The 15,862-nt window shown below is 37.0% G+C and overlaps 2 protein-coding genes and 5 non-coding genes across 8 annotated transcripts; 1 reads left to right on the plus strand and 6 right to left on the minus strand.

The window, feature by feature from the left end:
* Positions 1–226: 226 nt before the first annotated feature.
* LOC130416142 (eukaryotic initiation factor 4A-II) lies at positions 227–8,957 on the minus strand. Its single transcript, XM_056742241.1, has 11 exons — positions 8,892–8,957; positions 8,059–8,116; positions 6,990–7,122; positions 4,156–4,295; positions 3,542–3,710; positions 3,240–3,349; positions 2,005–2,148; positions 1,558–1,695; positions 1,176–1,265; positions 1,021–1,100; positions 227–936 (listed from the first exon to the last, which is right to left on the minus strand). Exons 1-11 carry the CDS (start codon positions 8,918–8,920, stop codon positions 792–794), a joined length of 1,236 nt encoding a protein of 411 aa, XP_056598219.1. The 5' UTR covers positions 8,921–8,957; the 3' UTR covers positions 227–791.
* On the minus strand, positions 1,340–1,410 carry LOC130418577 (small nucleolar RNA SNORD2). Its single transcript, XR_008906386.1, has one exon. It is a non-coding gene; the product is annotated as a small nucleolar RNA SNORD2 (small nucleolar RNA).
* On the minus strand, positions 1,771–1,956 carry LOC130418566 (small nucleolar RNA SNORA81). Its single transcript, XR_008906375.1, has one exon. It is a non-coding gene; the product is annotated as a small nucleolar RNA SNORA81 (small nucleolar RNA).
* On the minus strand, positions 3,417–3,483 carry LOC130418574 (small nucleolar RNA SNORD2). The gene has a single exon (XR_008906383.1). It is a non-coding gene; the product is annotated as a small nucleolar RNA SNORD2 (small nucleolar RNA).
* On the minus strand, positions 3,813–3,880 carry LOC130418573 (small nucleolar RNA SNORD2). The gene has a single exon (XR_008906382.1). It is a non-coding gene; the product is annotated as a small nucleolar RNA SNORD2 (small nucleolar RNA).
* LOC130418568 (small nucleolar RNA SNORA81) lies at positions 7,667–7,852 on the minus strand. The gene has a single exon (XR_008906377.1). It is a non-coding gene; the product is annotated as a small nucleolar RNA SNORA81 (small nucleolar RNA).
* A 275-nt stretch (positions 8,958–9,232) lies between the features above and the next one.
* On the plus strand, positions 9,233–15,827 carry LOC130416185 (DCN1-like protein 1). 2 transcript variants are annotated; one of them, XM_056742245.1, is made up of 8 exons: positions 9,233–9,367; positions 9,858–9,971; positions 10,549–10,762; positions 10,852–11,020; positions 14,303–14,433; positions 14,525–14,607; positions 14,699–14,795; positions 15,106–15,827. In XM_056742245.1, exons 2-8 carry the CDS (start codon positions 9,894–9,896, stop codon positions 15,180–15,182), a joined length of 849 nt encoding a protein of 282 aa, XP_056598223.1. In that variant the 5' UTR covers positions 9,233–9,367; positions 9,858–9,893; the 3' UTR covers positions 15,183–15,827. The 2 variants fall into 2 exon arrangements, with proteins under 2 accessions (XP_056598223.1, XP_056598224.1); XM_056742246.1 differs by having other exon boundaries at positions 9,235–9,328.
* The last annotated feature ends 35 nt before the right edge of the window (positions 15,828–15,862 follow it).

A 15,862-nucleotide genomic window follows, 5' to 3' on the forward strand; every position in this document is an offset into this window, starting at 1 on the left:
CTAGTTCATATAAAAAACCTTCTGCACAAAAATATATATTTTTTATGCAATCACCAAACATCAGTGTTTGACCCCAGAGAAATCCAGACAGCCTTGAACAACTTAAACATATCAATGCTTAAAAAACAAATGTAAATCTGGGTACTTGAACCATACAGGACGAGCATAAAATCACCCATTAATGTCTTTAATAAGCTTGACATTTTCATTTATTAAACTAGTTAATCAAAACACTACACAAATTTTACAGACAGATTTATCATGATCCTCTTTATTGTCAACTGGGCCAACAGTACATGAAACATTTAGTATTCAGATGTTAAGACCCAACTTTTGAAGAGGACTTCACAAATAGTACTTAATAAACAATATACAATTAAATACATTTCACAAAACTAAAAAGTGCTTTATATTACGGAAAAGGTAGGTCAAGTAGATCAAATTAAGCTGCTTACATATGTTAGCATTACATAATTGGCAGACTTGATGCAGCACTTGTATCTTTTAGTCCACAAGTAAATCACTAAACGATGAAGAACATCTAACACATACATTTTTAACATACTAGGGAAAAAATACCTGATAAATACATGTAAAGTACCCATGTTTTGTAAACGCTACCAACAGTTAATACTGATATGGTTGGAGTCTACAGTCGTCCACACAGTCACGTTAAGTATTGAATTCGCAAGTCGGATCCGCAGCCAGCATTTGGTGTAGTGTTTTTCTTCCAATAAAATAAGCACAAATGGAGATCATTCAATAGCCATCCCTGCATTAATATCTCAGGTTTAAATCAGATCAGCGACATTCATGGGCATCTCTTCAACAGTTGTATTGTAAAACGTCTCAATGTCTCGAAGAATTCTTTTGTCTTCTTCAGTGACAAAATTGATGGCCACACCTTTTCTGCCAAAACGACCTCCACGGCCAATCCTGCAAGAGAAGAATAATTGAAAAACTATACTTAAATCTAAAATTACAAGGGGTTTGTACATTTTCACTCATTCATTCACTCACCTATGAATATAATTCTCTCGATTTGTTGGTAGATCATAGTTGATGACAAGAGAAACTTGTTGCACATCAATTCCACGAGCCTGAGAAATAGTTTGCACTCAGTATTGTACTGCAATGAATTCTTGGGTATTATGTTTTACATTTTTTAAACTCACCAGCAAATCTGTAGTTATGAGGACTCTGCTAGAACCAGACCTAAATTCCCTCATGATTATGTCTCGCTCCTTCTGGTCCATGTCTCCATGCTGAAAGCAAGGAAAATTGCTTGAAATGTAAAAAAGCCAGCATACTACAATTTTTGAACACTCATGATGGTCAAGTACGATCAGTCATGTTTAAAATTTCTCCATGAGAGGTCAGTCCCGAAAGATGAAAACCATCATTTCATACTTGATCTACCATTGCACATAGCCCATATCAGGACCGTAAACCATGTGTTTAACTTGGATAACTACTTCCAAACTAAATGGCCGAAATGAGTTTTCTCCAGCTCAGCATTTCATTTGACGAACATTTACAGATCTGGATTGTACTTACCAGGGCAGACACAGTAAAATCTCTCGCATGCATCTTCTCAGTCAACCAGTCAACCTTTCTTCTTGTGTTCAAGAAAATAACTGCCTGGGTGATCGTAAGGGTCTCGTAAAGGTCACATAGCGTGTCCAACTTCCACTCCTACACAACCCAAAAAAGTTCATTAGAATTAGTTAGTTAGTAAAAAGCATACAAGAATATATATATTTTTCAATCATGTGTGGCACAGCATCTTGAGACCTAGTACACTGGACATTAAGAAAGAGGTCTGTTCTAGTCTCATTTCCGACCATGTGCTTTTGATCTTCCTTCTTTGTGATTAACCAGTACTAGCATGAACACCAGCTCTAGGCCCGAAAGCCTTGAGCTGATGATTTTAGCATGGTGCTTTTGAAAGAAGGGAATGACATTTTTGTTTTGTATATACATGGATGTTAACCAGCACCTCACCTCTCGCTCTACATTGATGTAAAACTGCTTGATTCCCTCCAGAGTCAGTTCCTCCTTTTTCACCAAAATTCGAACAGGTTCACGCATGAACTTGGTGGTCACCTCCAACACATCAGCAGGCATGGTGGCCGAAAGCAGCACAACCTGGTTAAACAAGCAAGTACAATATAACCGTCAAAAACAAGAATACATTATTAAACATTACATTCATGCAATTGGGAGACAGTGACTTGTGGCATTCTCAGGGGATCAACCAGCTTCTGGAGCACTTGCATAAAAGGAAGGCCATTTAAAGTGGGGTCCAAAAAGCTTGCGACATCTTTACAATGATGCTGCATTAGTGGAAAATAGTTAATGACTTAATTTTATGTAAAAGCAGGGCTCCAGTAAACGCTCTACTAAATGGTCGCATTTTTTGACCAGTTTGAGACAGCGCAACATTTTTACTGGATCATAAACCCGTTCACAGAAAGAACAAATGACAGGCGAATGCTCTTGTTATGTTTTATTTGACATATTTACATGCGTCGTGTGAAAATAAAGAAAAGTTTCCCTGCGATTGTTCGGTGCTTCTCTCAGTGCACGCGTTTTCGTAAACTTTGGCTTTAAGCAATAAACGGTTACAATGGCTTTAACTTCACTTTATCAGTTAAAACATGCGTATCGATCGAAATGCAATGGAGGCATGAATATACTTTTTGAAAGGCACAATTTCTTTTGGTTCAAATCAATTCAGATTACATTCTATTTAGCACCGATCAAAAACAAAGCTTCTCTGTAGACTCTGACTCTTAAATAAGCAGAACCACATCTCCTTTCATTAGGTTAACTTTTTTGTCAGTATCAGTAAACATTATTTTGGGGTAAATATTTAGGCCCCTAAATATTTTGCTAGCGCTCCTTAAATTTTCCGTCAGGGTCTGCAGTGCTCCAAGTCAAAAAAAAAAGTAAAGCCTGGAGCCCTGAAAAGATACATATGTCTTAGCATTAGGGTATGACCCACAGTAAATGCAACCAAACTGACTTTGTAACAAAGGGAGTCAAGGTCACAAATTTGCGTTCTGTAAAAACAAACTTTTTGAACTTCTGAACATCATTTAAACCACCATTTATGCAAGAAACCATTGTGTTAAATGTTGCTCTGGACCTTGAAACACAGGTCATGGGACATTAAGAGGTCTGACCCAGTTTCATTTCCAGTGCATGTCTAGTGCTCTCTCAGGGCCTTGACTTACTTGGATGTTTGTGCTTAATTTCTGGAAAATCTCATAAATTTGATCCTTGAACCCACGACTCAGCATTTCATCTGCTTCATCAAGGACAAACATCTTTATCCATTTGGGAGCTGCAGGATAAAAAAATCTAATTAAATCATCAGGGTAACCACCCCCTGCAATCAAGATGGTGGAAATGTATGATCAGTTAAGTAATTCTCTCCATTGCAGGTCAGTCCCGAAAGATGATAACATCACGTCATACTTAATCCCGACAGTCAATCCCTTACACAAGTCTGTTTAAATTCAAATAATTTACTTACATAAGTACCTCCTGTTCAGCATGTCAAACACACGGCCTGGCGTGCCAACAACAATGTGTGGAGCTTCAGCCTGCAATTTTTGCATTTCGTTCCGCACGTTTGTACCTCCAATGCAGGCATGGCAAGAAGCACCCATGTAGTCGCCCAAGGCCAAGATGACCTTCTGAATCTACAGAGGCAATGGATGAAGGTACATAGTTTATTTATACAGTTAAATAAAATAAACATGGCTTCATGGTACTTGTTCTCATTGAGAACAATGAGTGGACAAGTGTGATCAGTTGAAAAGGTAGTCTCCATGACAGGTCAGTCCCGAAAGATGATACCATCATTTCACACTTGTCCACAGAGCTGCATGGTTACAATAATTCTATGGACATGTTTCTATAAGAGACATACTCCTGGCAATTACAGAATGAATGACAATTAACTAGCTACATAAATGCCTCCCGCTGTAAATGTTAACAAATTTGCAAACATAAAAACACCCACAATTAGTGATTGATGTGGCAGGAAGAACAGCAAAATGAATACCTTGTATTGAGCTACTGCCAGAATATGCCGCCTTGGTCTGAGACACATTTAAGTTTATCATGACCTCAGGACCAGCATACCTGCTGAGCAAGCTCTCGGGTTGGTGCCAGGACCAAAGCCTGAGTCTCTTTCTGCTCAATCTCCAGTTGCTGCAGGATGGAAATGGCAAATGTGGCTGTTTTACCAGTACCTGACTGGGCCTGAGCAATAACATCATAACCTATGAAGTAATAAAAACAAAGATTTAATACAGGCAAATCTATTGATATGTTATTGCTTTCAAAGAAACTTGCAGATCAAACAACATTACCCTTACATTACAACATTTCAAACAGACAATAGCACTTGATGGAAGGCGTGTTTGAAGCATGGCAGACAAAATCGTCAAACTGAAAACAGCCAATCAAATTGTTCTCAGGTCTTGCATGAACGCAATTTGCTGGCGCCTGCTATTGGTGAAACGGATCACAGATGATCAGTGTGGATCGTGCTCTACGGTTTTGGAACACATTCAGTAAATTTATTTATCTTTCCAGTATCTGGAAAAGTACAATATTACAGCACATTCTTGTGTACATCTTAACTCAAACTACGTTGTGAACCGCAGATTAGCCAAGTTTATTCATTAAGAGTAAAAAATGGTATCAGCGCGCATGCGCTCTCACTCCAGTTTTAGCACGAACACTGTCTCGTCTCTTGACGAGAACAATATTAAAGTGCATTTTCATGTATATCTTAAAGGACCCATTGTTTTACTTTGATTATGTTTTTTGGGTGTTTAACAAGGGATGTTCATGTTTCCAATTTCAAAAATGCTTTATATTTCACATATTTCAAGTCTATTGTTCACTGCTGTCCCCCTTCTAACAAAGTGAGTGGATTTATTCCAGTCTATATAAAGTCCCTCCTTCCGAAACACTGATTGGTAAAGCTGAACAGATCTTTCGTGATTGGTTCTCAGCTTAGAGTGTGTGAAGATGTCCCACCCATACCATATCAGCCAACTTCTGCTTCTCCGGCGCCCCTCTCAGTGCACATGTATTCTTAAACTTTGGCTTTTAGCAATAAACAGTTACAATGGCATAAACTTCACTCAGTTAAAAACATGCGGAACGATCGAAATGCAACTGAGGTCTGATTCTTTGTCAGACTGCACATTTTTTTCCTACTATGGCGAGGGCAATGACACCGAAACCAATGGCTTCAGACCGGTTTTTGTAATTAATTCTAATAACAAAGGCGTTAGTTTGGCCTTTTTATATTTGATCCCAGTTGGATTATAAAACAAGCAGACTGTCCAGGAGACATTTGTGACGAGGACTTCAAAGGAGGTTTCATAGAAGTGTTTAAGAAGTATGCCCACACACAAACAATATCAGTCTATTACGCGAAACAGTTTTTACAGCCAATATTAAAGTCATGGACCGTCGGTTCTAAATTCTTATTACCAGCTGTAGGACTGTGATGATAACCAAAAACAACTCCAGTCTCTCTATTCTCTAAGGAAGGCCTTGCCCCTTTTTTGGGTTTTCCATTTGGTCGGAGGTTATTAAAAGTACTATTACTAGTGACATGTACCCGGGAAGTAGAGGGCCGTAGTTCATTTCCAGCCGTTCTCTGTAGTCCTTGAAAAGCAAATTCTGTTAAAGACATTATCTCACTTGGCACTAGACTTTGAGCTTTGTCATTTTGTATTGTTAATCCTCTAAGAGCAAAATTAGACACTTACTAAAGGTTGAAAAATGGGATTGCGATCTTTAATTTAAACTGCTGCATAAGCAGCAATGTTCTGTTGTGTCAAAGCGCAAATGACACGATTCATGCGCAAATGGATCACTTGAGGAATTCTGACGCACCACCCACTCATGATTCAGTAACACATTTGGGAGAATGTCGTTCGAGATACTGCATGTCATGATTCCTAGTTCATAACACCAGTCACATTAATAATCTGAGCTCTAGATCCAGTAGCCGTTTACTCCGATTGCACATTTATATCATACACAGTCATTTTTGTATGCATAGAAACTGTATATGACAGCCTAGAATATAAATTTTTATGATAAATAATCTTAAATTAATTTGTTGATATCTTTAGGGTATTTTTACACCATTTTAATAGAAATTATTTTACCCCATATAATTAGGGATGGGCATTTAAAGCAAAAATAATATTCGAAGATCGATGAGAATTATTCGAAAATTATTCGAAATTCGCACCCCTCCCCACATAGACGCATTTACAGTATTACACACACACAAACGGAGAGAGAGAGAGAACATTTACGCTTCAAATCAGTATGACGGCACACTGCTTTATGTATTATGGAATAGGCAATCTTACGTTAAGCAATACATTAAAATAATGTGCTGAAACAAATATATTAACAACCAAATGACGGCACTTATTAACGGCACCTTTGGTTACATGCACGTGTTACACGTGAAAACACAGCGAGTTTTTTAAGATCGCACACACTTTGAAATTCGATAATTAAATATACTATTCGAATATTCGAAATTCGTGACTCAACCCTAATATAAACACCATCATTTTTGAGCATTTAATTGATTGCAAATACAAGTTATTATAGTTATTATAATATTATGTAGTAATTAACTATGATGAGCATTTACATGGGCCGATCCGAAAAATGATCCGTGACCCATAATCCAACTGATCCGAACTGTGAGTTTTGTGATCCGTTGCAGCTCTAGCACCTGCACTAGGATATTTGCAGAAGGCGATCTGATTGGCTGATGACTGGGCTGGCACTTGAAGTTAAACGTTCAACTTCTGCCACAAGCAACGCCGACGGACCCACGATTCAGTTAGGCAACACATGACGTCACCCATTCAAAGTAAATGAGGAGCATTGATGCTGACGTCCCATGTGAATGTTAGTGTGTGTACCTTTTATGCAAGGAATTATAGCTCTCTGTTGGATTGCTGAAGGTTTCTCAAAACCATAGGCATAGATTCCACGAAGGAGAGTTTCCTTCAAGCTCATATCGTCAAAATTGTCAGTAATCTCATTCCAGTTGCTCTGCAAAACAGCAGCATAAATAAATGAGAAACGTCTTCGCGCATCGGTCTTATGAGATGCAATGGCAGTGTATATACAAATATCATGGAGTTAAATGTAATACTTTTAAAATTACAGAATTCTCATTTTTGGGTAATCTACCTCCTACATTTACTATATACTGATTGTAGGATAGAAAATCTAAATGATCTTAGTTTGTGACAACTCAATGCAACAATTCAGAAGGGTGGGAACGAAGCGCAAGATGATTCATTGAGTGACTAACCCTAAGCAAGGGTTATTGGAAAGAGAATCGAATTTAATCTAATCGCATTCCGACACAGAGCAGTAGGCTACGCCTCACGGTTATACCCAGAGACAGCCCTCAGCCATAATTCCAACTCTTTATCATCCAACCATTTGCACGAACACGTGCATTTCCCCCTTAGTCAACGTTGTTGTTTAACAACCGGGTGTAAATGCATTCCACTATTCGCTGACGCAATGATTAAATTCAGGCAAACTTTAGCATATGACCTCTTTGCAAAATATGAAAAGAAGATTCACGTGTGGCACAGCATCTTGAGACCTAGTACACTGGACATTAAGAAAGAGGTCTGTTCTAGTCTCATTTCCGACCATGTGCTTTTGATCTTCCTTCTTTGTGATTAACCAGTACTAGCATGAACACCAGCTCTAGGCCCAAAGGTCTTGAGCTGATGGTTTTAGCATGGTGCTTTTGAAAGAAGGCTCTGACATGAGATTTTCATAGATCCTCTTATTCTGTCAAAGAGTTAATAATAAAATACCTACCAACTATGCTTTATTTTTACATATTAAAGATAAAAACTATTTCCTTTTGCAGATTACATTAAGATTCTAATTAAGTGGGGCTTTAAAAAAAAACCACTAGTAAACACAACAACCCCATTGGAGTCCACATCTCAATTTACAAACCTCGATGACACCATCAGGCTCCATTCCTTCGGGCCCTCCATGGTCTCGATCTCGTGAGCTAAAAAAATAAACAAGAGATAGTGTTTATTATGAACATTTCTCACTCCACTGGAGACTATTGCATAACTTGAACCTCCACGACACCGCTGTGCCTGAAAGCGCTAGCTCGAACAAATGCCACGTGGAGTGAATAACATTAATGAGGACTACGACAAATATATAACCGACTAAATAATTCGCTGTAACATTCTCTGCAAATGGTATGTTCCTTGGTTACAGATATAGTTTCTATGCTATGCCCGAATCTGAATTGAATTGCAGGCATTTGTATCTTTCGATCTATCCTTCACACGCGAGTTTACACAAATTACACACAACATCATAAATAAATGAATCAAAAGCAGACACGCTTCTTACTTCAAACGGTACAAGAAAGAGGTTTTAAGGTGAAAGAAATGTAGCCCTTATGAATGTGAGGCCTAGAGCATGGATGCCACGCGTTAGCCTTCAGGTTGGGTTTAAGCTAACGTCCATCGAATCGGTCTACAAGTTAAACTACACAGACTCTTTAAAATACGAGTGTTTGTAATGAAAACATTTGTTTAAGATACGAGTAACTTAAAGCGAAGCATTAAACGTGAAAGAACACACATAACAGTTAAGTTACTATACAGCAAGTAAGCCAGCTGCGCGAGCTGACTAAGATCACATGCGCCATGTCAACAAAAATCCTTAAAACCGCCGTTGTAATAAGCCAGACACAATTCTGATTCAAATATACGAACATTAACCTACACTAAATGAAGTTTGTGTATATAATGAAACCGTTTTACCTGTTGTAATCAGCAGAGCCGCTAGACATGGTCCGTTCAAGTCTTCAGCATTCACTTGGAAAGGAAGTACATGTGTATCTCAGGCGGTTTTATCTAACCGGTACTCGTTTTCACTTTTAGAGTGAAACTGCAAAAACATACAAAACAGCTACACATGGTTTATTTTTAATCGTATACGTTAAAATATATAATTCAAGTTAAGTATATTACAATTTTATGAGTGTTTATTTATGTATGTCAAAGTTATTTAGACCCAAATGCCGTGGCGTGGAACTATATGCAGAAGCGCAAGGATATTGAAGCACTGATAGTGTGTAGTGGAGTCGCTACGGGGTCTCCACGTTTCTGGCCTTGAAATGGGACTCACACAAATGTGGTGTACTTTTCTTTTTTTATCACGTTACCCCGAAACTGCAAATCTAATGTACATGTTAAAGGTTTGCGTTTTATTTGTATAATGCATTCATTTTTTCAAGGTATGACGTCTGATGTCTTTTCTTTAGCATTACACAAAACACTAATCCTGCGAACAGTAATTTACTAACAGTAACACAGCCAATGACATTTAAGTGGATCGTTTATATTCGCTACTGTATATGAGAAGCGAGACATCTATGTGTGTTAAAACATTTTGGGAAATTGGGGACTTGAATTGTGTTGCAAATTGAGTAAATTACAACGTATGTTTCTGGAATGCATGTCAGCAATGTTCAAATCTATGACGAGTTTCCCAAAAATATAGCCTACGAATTACAATACATGTATCAGTGTGTTTTAAGATGCTAGTTTTGTTGTAAACCAAAAAGCGTATGGTGAAATTTGAGCACTCAATAAAATCTGAAAAAGAACCGCAAATACAAGAAAAGTGATGTCAGATATATCAAAGTATTGTGGCATCTAAAAAATATTTCAATCCTATTTTATATTTGGCCTAATGTCTTTTTATTTATGTCTTTCCTATCCAAGCTGCGGCGCAATAATTAACAGCTAAATGCCGCACAAATGACGCTGCGCATGAGCGGAAGTAGGCACAGGACAGAGAGGGATAGCGGAAGAGGGAGTCTGGAAATCACAAACATGGTAAATGTGAAACAGTTCTTTCTCTAAATTTACGTTACAAATACAAAATAGCCAAAAACTTAAACGACAGATCCTTTTTATATATCGGTTATTGACCACGACATTCATTCAATTTTTTATTGGGAGATTGTTGGTTTGTTGATAATTAATTGTTGGGCAGCTATTCAGAGCAGGTAGCTTTAAGGCTAGCGAGGTCAAAGCTGTTAGTTAGCTGGAGTGTCAAGTTCATGTCATACTTATGAAGATGTAGTAATGAGCCCCTGTGAAACTTCAAAATGATGTTTATTTGCTATCCGTGTACAAACACGGCAAAATGCTGCTGAAAAGCAGCTGAACATAAGGCGTCGGTTTTGTAGAAGTGTTACATAACTTACAGAAAAGTAGTTGACTGTTTTATTGCCTGTTAAAAAAACATATAAGTTAGACCCTTAAGAAGGGAGACGAGCTATTTACAGTGCATGTCACTATGATGTTGACTTTACAGAGATTATGAATATACATAAGTGCATGCTACTACAGACTGAAGGTGTTGTAACACATAATATCTACTATATCTTTATGCTTTTTTTCTCCACAGAACAAGCTGAAATCCTCTCAGAAGGATAAAGTTCGACAGTTTATGATCTTTACCCAGTCAAATGAGAAAACAGCATTGAATTGTTTGTCGCAAAATGATTGGAAGCTAGATGTTTCTACAGACAACTTTTTCCAAAATCCTGACCTCTACATTCAGAATCTAAAGGGAACATTAGATCGGAAAAAATTAGAACAGCTCTACAATCGGTACAGAGGTATGTGCTCTGTAAACATTTCTCCATCGTACAGATTAGAATTGAACTTTTCGAATTCAATAACATCCATTGTGATTTTTTTTATACAGACCCTCAAGATGACAACAAGATTGGTATAGATGGAATACAACAGTTCTGTGATGACTTGGGACTTGATCCAGCCAGTGTTAGCGTTCTACTAATCGCATGGAAGTTCAGGGCTGCAACACAGTGCGAGTTTTCCAAACAAGAATTCATAGAGGGAATGGCTGAGCAAGGGTAAGAAGTGTTTGATTATTTTTATATTCACCTTAGGTAGGGCTGCAACAACGAATCGATAAAATCGATAAAAATCGATTAGTAAAAAAGTTGTCAACGAATTTCATTATCGATTCGTTGTGTCGCGCGACGCGGAGACGTTTGGTTATTAAAAAAAAAAACTTTATTTGAGCGCGGAGCGAGGTAAACACACTCGGTCTCTCTCGCGCACTGATGCTAGCAGAGTTCGGCGCCTCATATACAGGGCGGAGCAAAAATAAAAAAACGAGCGGAGGAAAGATACATGACGGAGGCAGAGAAATCAGCGCGACCCAAGTCATCATAGGTGCGGGAGCATTTCACACTAAATAAACAGAAAAACTGTGTTAACTACAAAACATGCAAACGCGACATGGCGGGAGCAACGCGGCAATGATCCAGCACCTGAAACTCAAACATGTTGGAGTCTGTGATGAGGAGGAAGGGAGTTCAACAGCAGGTTAAGTCACTACAGAATCCTACTTTTGTTCCGTTTCGAAGTGAAGAACGTAATGTCCCCTATATGGGGAGTCTGCAGACCTGGAGCATGCAGTTTTGCGCCCCCAGGCAGTTTTACGCCCTGCAGTTTTACGCCCCTGCTGTTCCTTATTTCTCCAGTAGGGGGAGTTGATTGACAAAGTAAAATATGAATCAAACTGCTAACCAAATATCTTTAGTTACCATTATTTTTTGTTGACAATGTAACGATATGCAGAACAGTTTAAAATATTTGTAGATATCTACTAACGGTCTTAATACACAGTTTAGAGGAGACAATTGATTTGCAATTGCAAGTGCAAAGTGTTTTAGTGAATTGAAAAATTAATAATACACACAGTTGGATCAGATACTTAGTACAAAAATAATATATAATATAATGTGGCCTAGTTATATACAAATATATATATATATAAGACTTGAGTGTTTGTTGTGAATGTATAGGCATGTTATAAAGTTACCTTCAAATAACAAGACAGTACAACTGCATGATCATTTAATATTTGTTTAATTATTTCCAAGTATTATTACAAACGAGATCAATGAGATTAATTAGCCAGCCAACAACTACTATTAAGAAAACAAGATGGATTAATTGAGCACTAACAATCACAAACGTGATAAAACCCACATAGGGTGCTCATACAATTTAATCCAGATCATTAAATTGAAATATAAAATGGAAAATATCAAGAGGTATATTGTATTTAGAATAGATAATGGGATCATCTCTCTAACCACTCAAATCAAGATCCATATGGGACTTATGTTTTCAATTTGAGTTTGAACATGTTTGTGGTTGTTGGTGCTCAATTATTGATTTTTTTATTTAAAAAAAAACTTGAGGATGTGTGCAGCTAAACTGAAATGGTTTATATATAATATATAATGCAAGTTGACAGGGTCAGAAGAATACCAGGACAGGCCATCTCGCATTGACTACGGAGACAAAATGAGAATAAATTATAAAGAAAATAAATATGAGAATGAGTAAGAGATATCGAGTTGGCCTACACGTGGTTAGCTAAGGCTGATCCAGAGACAACATTGACCTGGTGGCCAATAAGTATTAATTGTATTGTCTTTGAGTTTAAATTACACTCACCAATATCTATATTATATATATGTTAAGATGTTTAAATTAATTCATAACAATATCAATTAATCGTCAAAAAACGATGCATTGTTGGACCAATTCTTAGTAACAAAAACGATTATTAACCATACCTCTACTTCCCGACAGACGATGAAGTTATCTGTTAGGTCTGTTCTGGTGGTTCATAATGAACAGCGAACCCCTACTGGAGAAATAAGGAACAACAGGGTCTTAAAACTGCACAGGGCGTAAAACTGCAGGGGCGTAAAACTGCATGCTCCAGGTCTGCAGACTCCCCCTTCTCAATGTCCCTGGTGCGGATGTTTACTCGTTATCCAGATTGACAAGCATCACAAGTTAGCATTAGCTCGTTAATAACAGTATAATCAGGGGTGGTGTAGTTACTTTGCGCTTTGCATTGTAAGACTAAAGACACGTTTTTATTCACTCGCCTTTTTTGGACCATTCATTTATCAATCTGTTGTCATGTATAGCTACACTGCAAAACTTCCTTAGTAATTTTGTCTAATTTCCAGTCAAAATATGTAAAAAATCTTAAATCAAGATTACTAGACAATAAAATTGATTGATGCTTAAAACTTCTGTTTGAAATTATATCTCATTAAGATTATTTTTGTACCCCATTGGCAGATAATTTTTCTTGCTTTAAGCAAACAATCACTTAATTTGAGGTGTTTTTTCAGAAAACAAGACATAATTTCTTATGCTTTTTCATGTGTCTAGTACATGTTTCTTGATATAAGATTTTTTTTTTAATTTGGACTGACAACAGGACAAAACTACTAAGTTAGAAAAGCAATTTTTGCAGTGTATATTCTGTGCTTTCTCCCATATAGGTTATTATTGACAAATATATTTCTGTGTGTTGTACTTTTTAATTTAATTTTAAAGTTCTTTTATAGCTCTTGGTCATCTTAAGCTTTGTTAAAATGTGGTGTATAAATGAAGCTTGCACTTACTACAATGATGGTAGTAATTGAATGAATAAGCTTCAAGTGAATTTGAGATAGAGTGTGTGTGTGTGTCAGTGTTTGTCAGTGTGTGCGTCTGCAAAAGTATGTGCGTCTGCGAGTGTGTGCATCTGCGAGTGTCTGTCTGCAGTGTAGTGTAGAGAACAAGTTCTTACATTCAAACCTAATCCTGTTAAGTTTTCTGATTTGTATTGTTCTTTAGTTTTTATAAATTATTTATTGTTCTGGCAGCTCAGGTGGCACTTTTATTTTAAAAAAGTCTATATATTTGGCAGATGTAAAGCATACATGTGTATGTTTTTTGTGTTAGTCCATTTTTATTTGATTTTATTATTTTTATAACAGCTCAGGGATGTTCAAGGAGCAACATGCTTGTGCACTTTCTAAAGATTTTAGTTCTGTTTTTGAATAAAGGGTTGGAAATGAATGCTTTTCTTGGTTTTTGTTTTTATCCGATTCATCGATTAATCGAAAAAATTACTTACAGATTAATCTATTATTAAAATAATCGTTAGTTGCAGCCCTAACCTTAGGTCATGTATAAATCATTTTTTCCTCCCATCATGTCTTATCTATTAATTTGGTGTCTGTTAGATTACATTTCTTGATTTTCATTTCATGACACATACAATTGAATTTAAGTGTTATGTTCACATTAAGTTTGTATTTCTTGTCAAGGTGTGACAGCATAGACAAACTCAAAGCACAACTACCCAGGATGGAGCAGGAGTTAAAGGACCAAGGAAAATTCAAAGATTTCTACCAGTTCACATTCAACTTTGCCAAGAATCCAGGACAAAAGGGTTTAGGTATGTTTCTATTATTATTGACATTCATTTGTCTTCAGTTTGTTATGTAGTTAACTGGAGTGTTTTTTGATATTGCTGTTCTCCCTTTCAGACCTAGAAATGGCAATTGCATACTGGAATTTAATATTGGCTGGGCGTTTTAAATTTCTAGATCTATGGAACAAGTTTTTATTGGTAAGTACTGATGGTTCATGGTCATTGGGTGTAACAATTAAACGACTTTGTCTTACTGGTAAGAATAAGAAAATGTACTTATGCATTGCAGGAGCACCATAAGCGATCCATTCCCAAAGACACATGGAACCTTTTGTTAGATTTCAGCACGATGATCACAGACGATATGTCAAACTATGATGAGGAAGGTGAGTTTGTCTTTGGCAAATAAGTTTCAACCAAATCCTTGACCTACGTTGCCTATAAAATCCGACCCAAGCATAACAAGACCTGGCTCTAACTTGGGGGGAGTATGATCTAGATAAACTTTAAAGTTGACAAACGTAAGGGGAGATTCCAGATATTACAGATAGTGACTGCTAAGCAAATTCAAGATTGGGGGTGGTTAAGATAAAAGTGAGAATGGATAGTATTGATCCATGTGTTTAGTCCACATAGGAACACGCTTATCAAGGTTCAAAATGAATTTCCCTTTAATGGTTTTTCTTTATTCCTCAGGAGCATGGCCAGTTCTCATTGATGACTTTGTGGAGTTTGCAAGGCCGTACATTGGCACCAAAAGTACAGCTGTATAACTGCAATTTCTCAGAGGGACATCTGATCCTCAGACAAAAACACACACAGCTTCTGCTGGGCACAGTGGACTGAAGTGGGATTTGCATTTGCCTTTTCTACAAGCCCTCAGGACTGAGACATTTATACAAACCAGAGACATTGTAAAGGCATCGTTTCTCTTCAGTCATCTAATGGTGGTTTGGGCTTATTATCTGTTTTGTTTTCGACATCATGCAGGATCTGATTCAATCTCTGGGACAGCAGTATTCTTATCCAGATGAAGCAGTTTGACAAGAGCAAGCTGTCACAGATACTTTGACATGTACAATGACACGTTAATCCTTGTCCAGAGCTCAGATAGGAAATGTCAAAATTCAAAATCCTAATTTTAATACTCCATGTGCATTCTTGCTTTGAATGTTGTTTTTTCTGTTTGTTTTTTATGGAAATGTGAGTCAAAGAATTTTGATTGAACTCTTTTTTTTATGAAACAGTTACTGGTGAGAACCAGTCAGAGTTTCTTTCCATTTTGTTTTATTGTGATAATGTATGTTTTCTGTTGATATCCAGAGTTCACATTGCTTGTTTTGATCAATACGGATAGGTCATATTAACTGAGAATATTATATTTTACAATCATAGAAATAATATTAATTTGAACATTTCCTCAGTTTTCATTGATTAATGACTCCATTCGATG

This window comes from Triplophysa dalaica, chromosome 3 (assembly GCF_015846415.1).
Source record: "Triplophysa dalaica isolate WHDGS20190420 chromosome 3, ASM1584641v1, whole genome shotgun sequence".
Lineage (NCBI taxonomy): Eukaryota > Metazoa > Chordata > Actinopteri > Cypriniformes > Nemacheilidae > Triplophysa > Triplophysa dalaica.

Excerpts from the sequence above, each read along its gene's own strand:
- LOC130416142 (XM_056742241.1), bottom strand. The coding sequence starts at position 8,920 with ATGTCTAGCGGCTCTGCTGATTACAACAG. Across the intron at positions 3,711-4,155 it reads CCCGAGAGCTTGCTCAGCAG|ATTCAGAAGGTCATCTTGGC; the intron begins GTATGCTGGTCC and ends TTGCCTCTGTAG. Across the intron at positions 937-1,020 it reads CGAGAGAATTATATTCATAG|GATTGGCCGTGGAGGTCGTT; the intron begins GTGAGTGAATGA and ends CTTCTCTTGCAG.
- LOC130416185 (XM_056742245.1), top strand. The coding sequence starts at position 9,894 with ATGACGCTGCGCATGAGCGGAAGTAGGCACAGGACAGAGAGGGATAGC. Across the intron at positions 11,021-14,302 it reads GAGGGAATGGCTGAGCAAGG|GTGTGACAGCATAGACAAAC; the intron begins GTAAGAAGTGTT and ends TTTCTTGTCAAG. Across the intron at positions 14,434-14,524 it reads TCCAGGACAAAAGGGTTTAG|ACCTAGAAATGGCAATTGCA; the intron begins GTATGTTTCTAT and ends TCTCCCTTTCAG.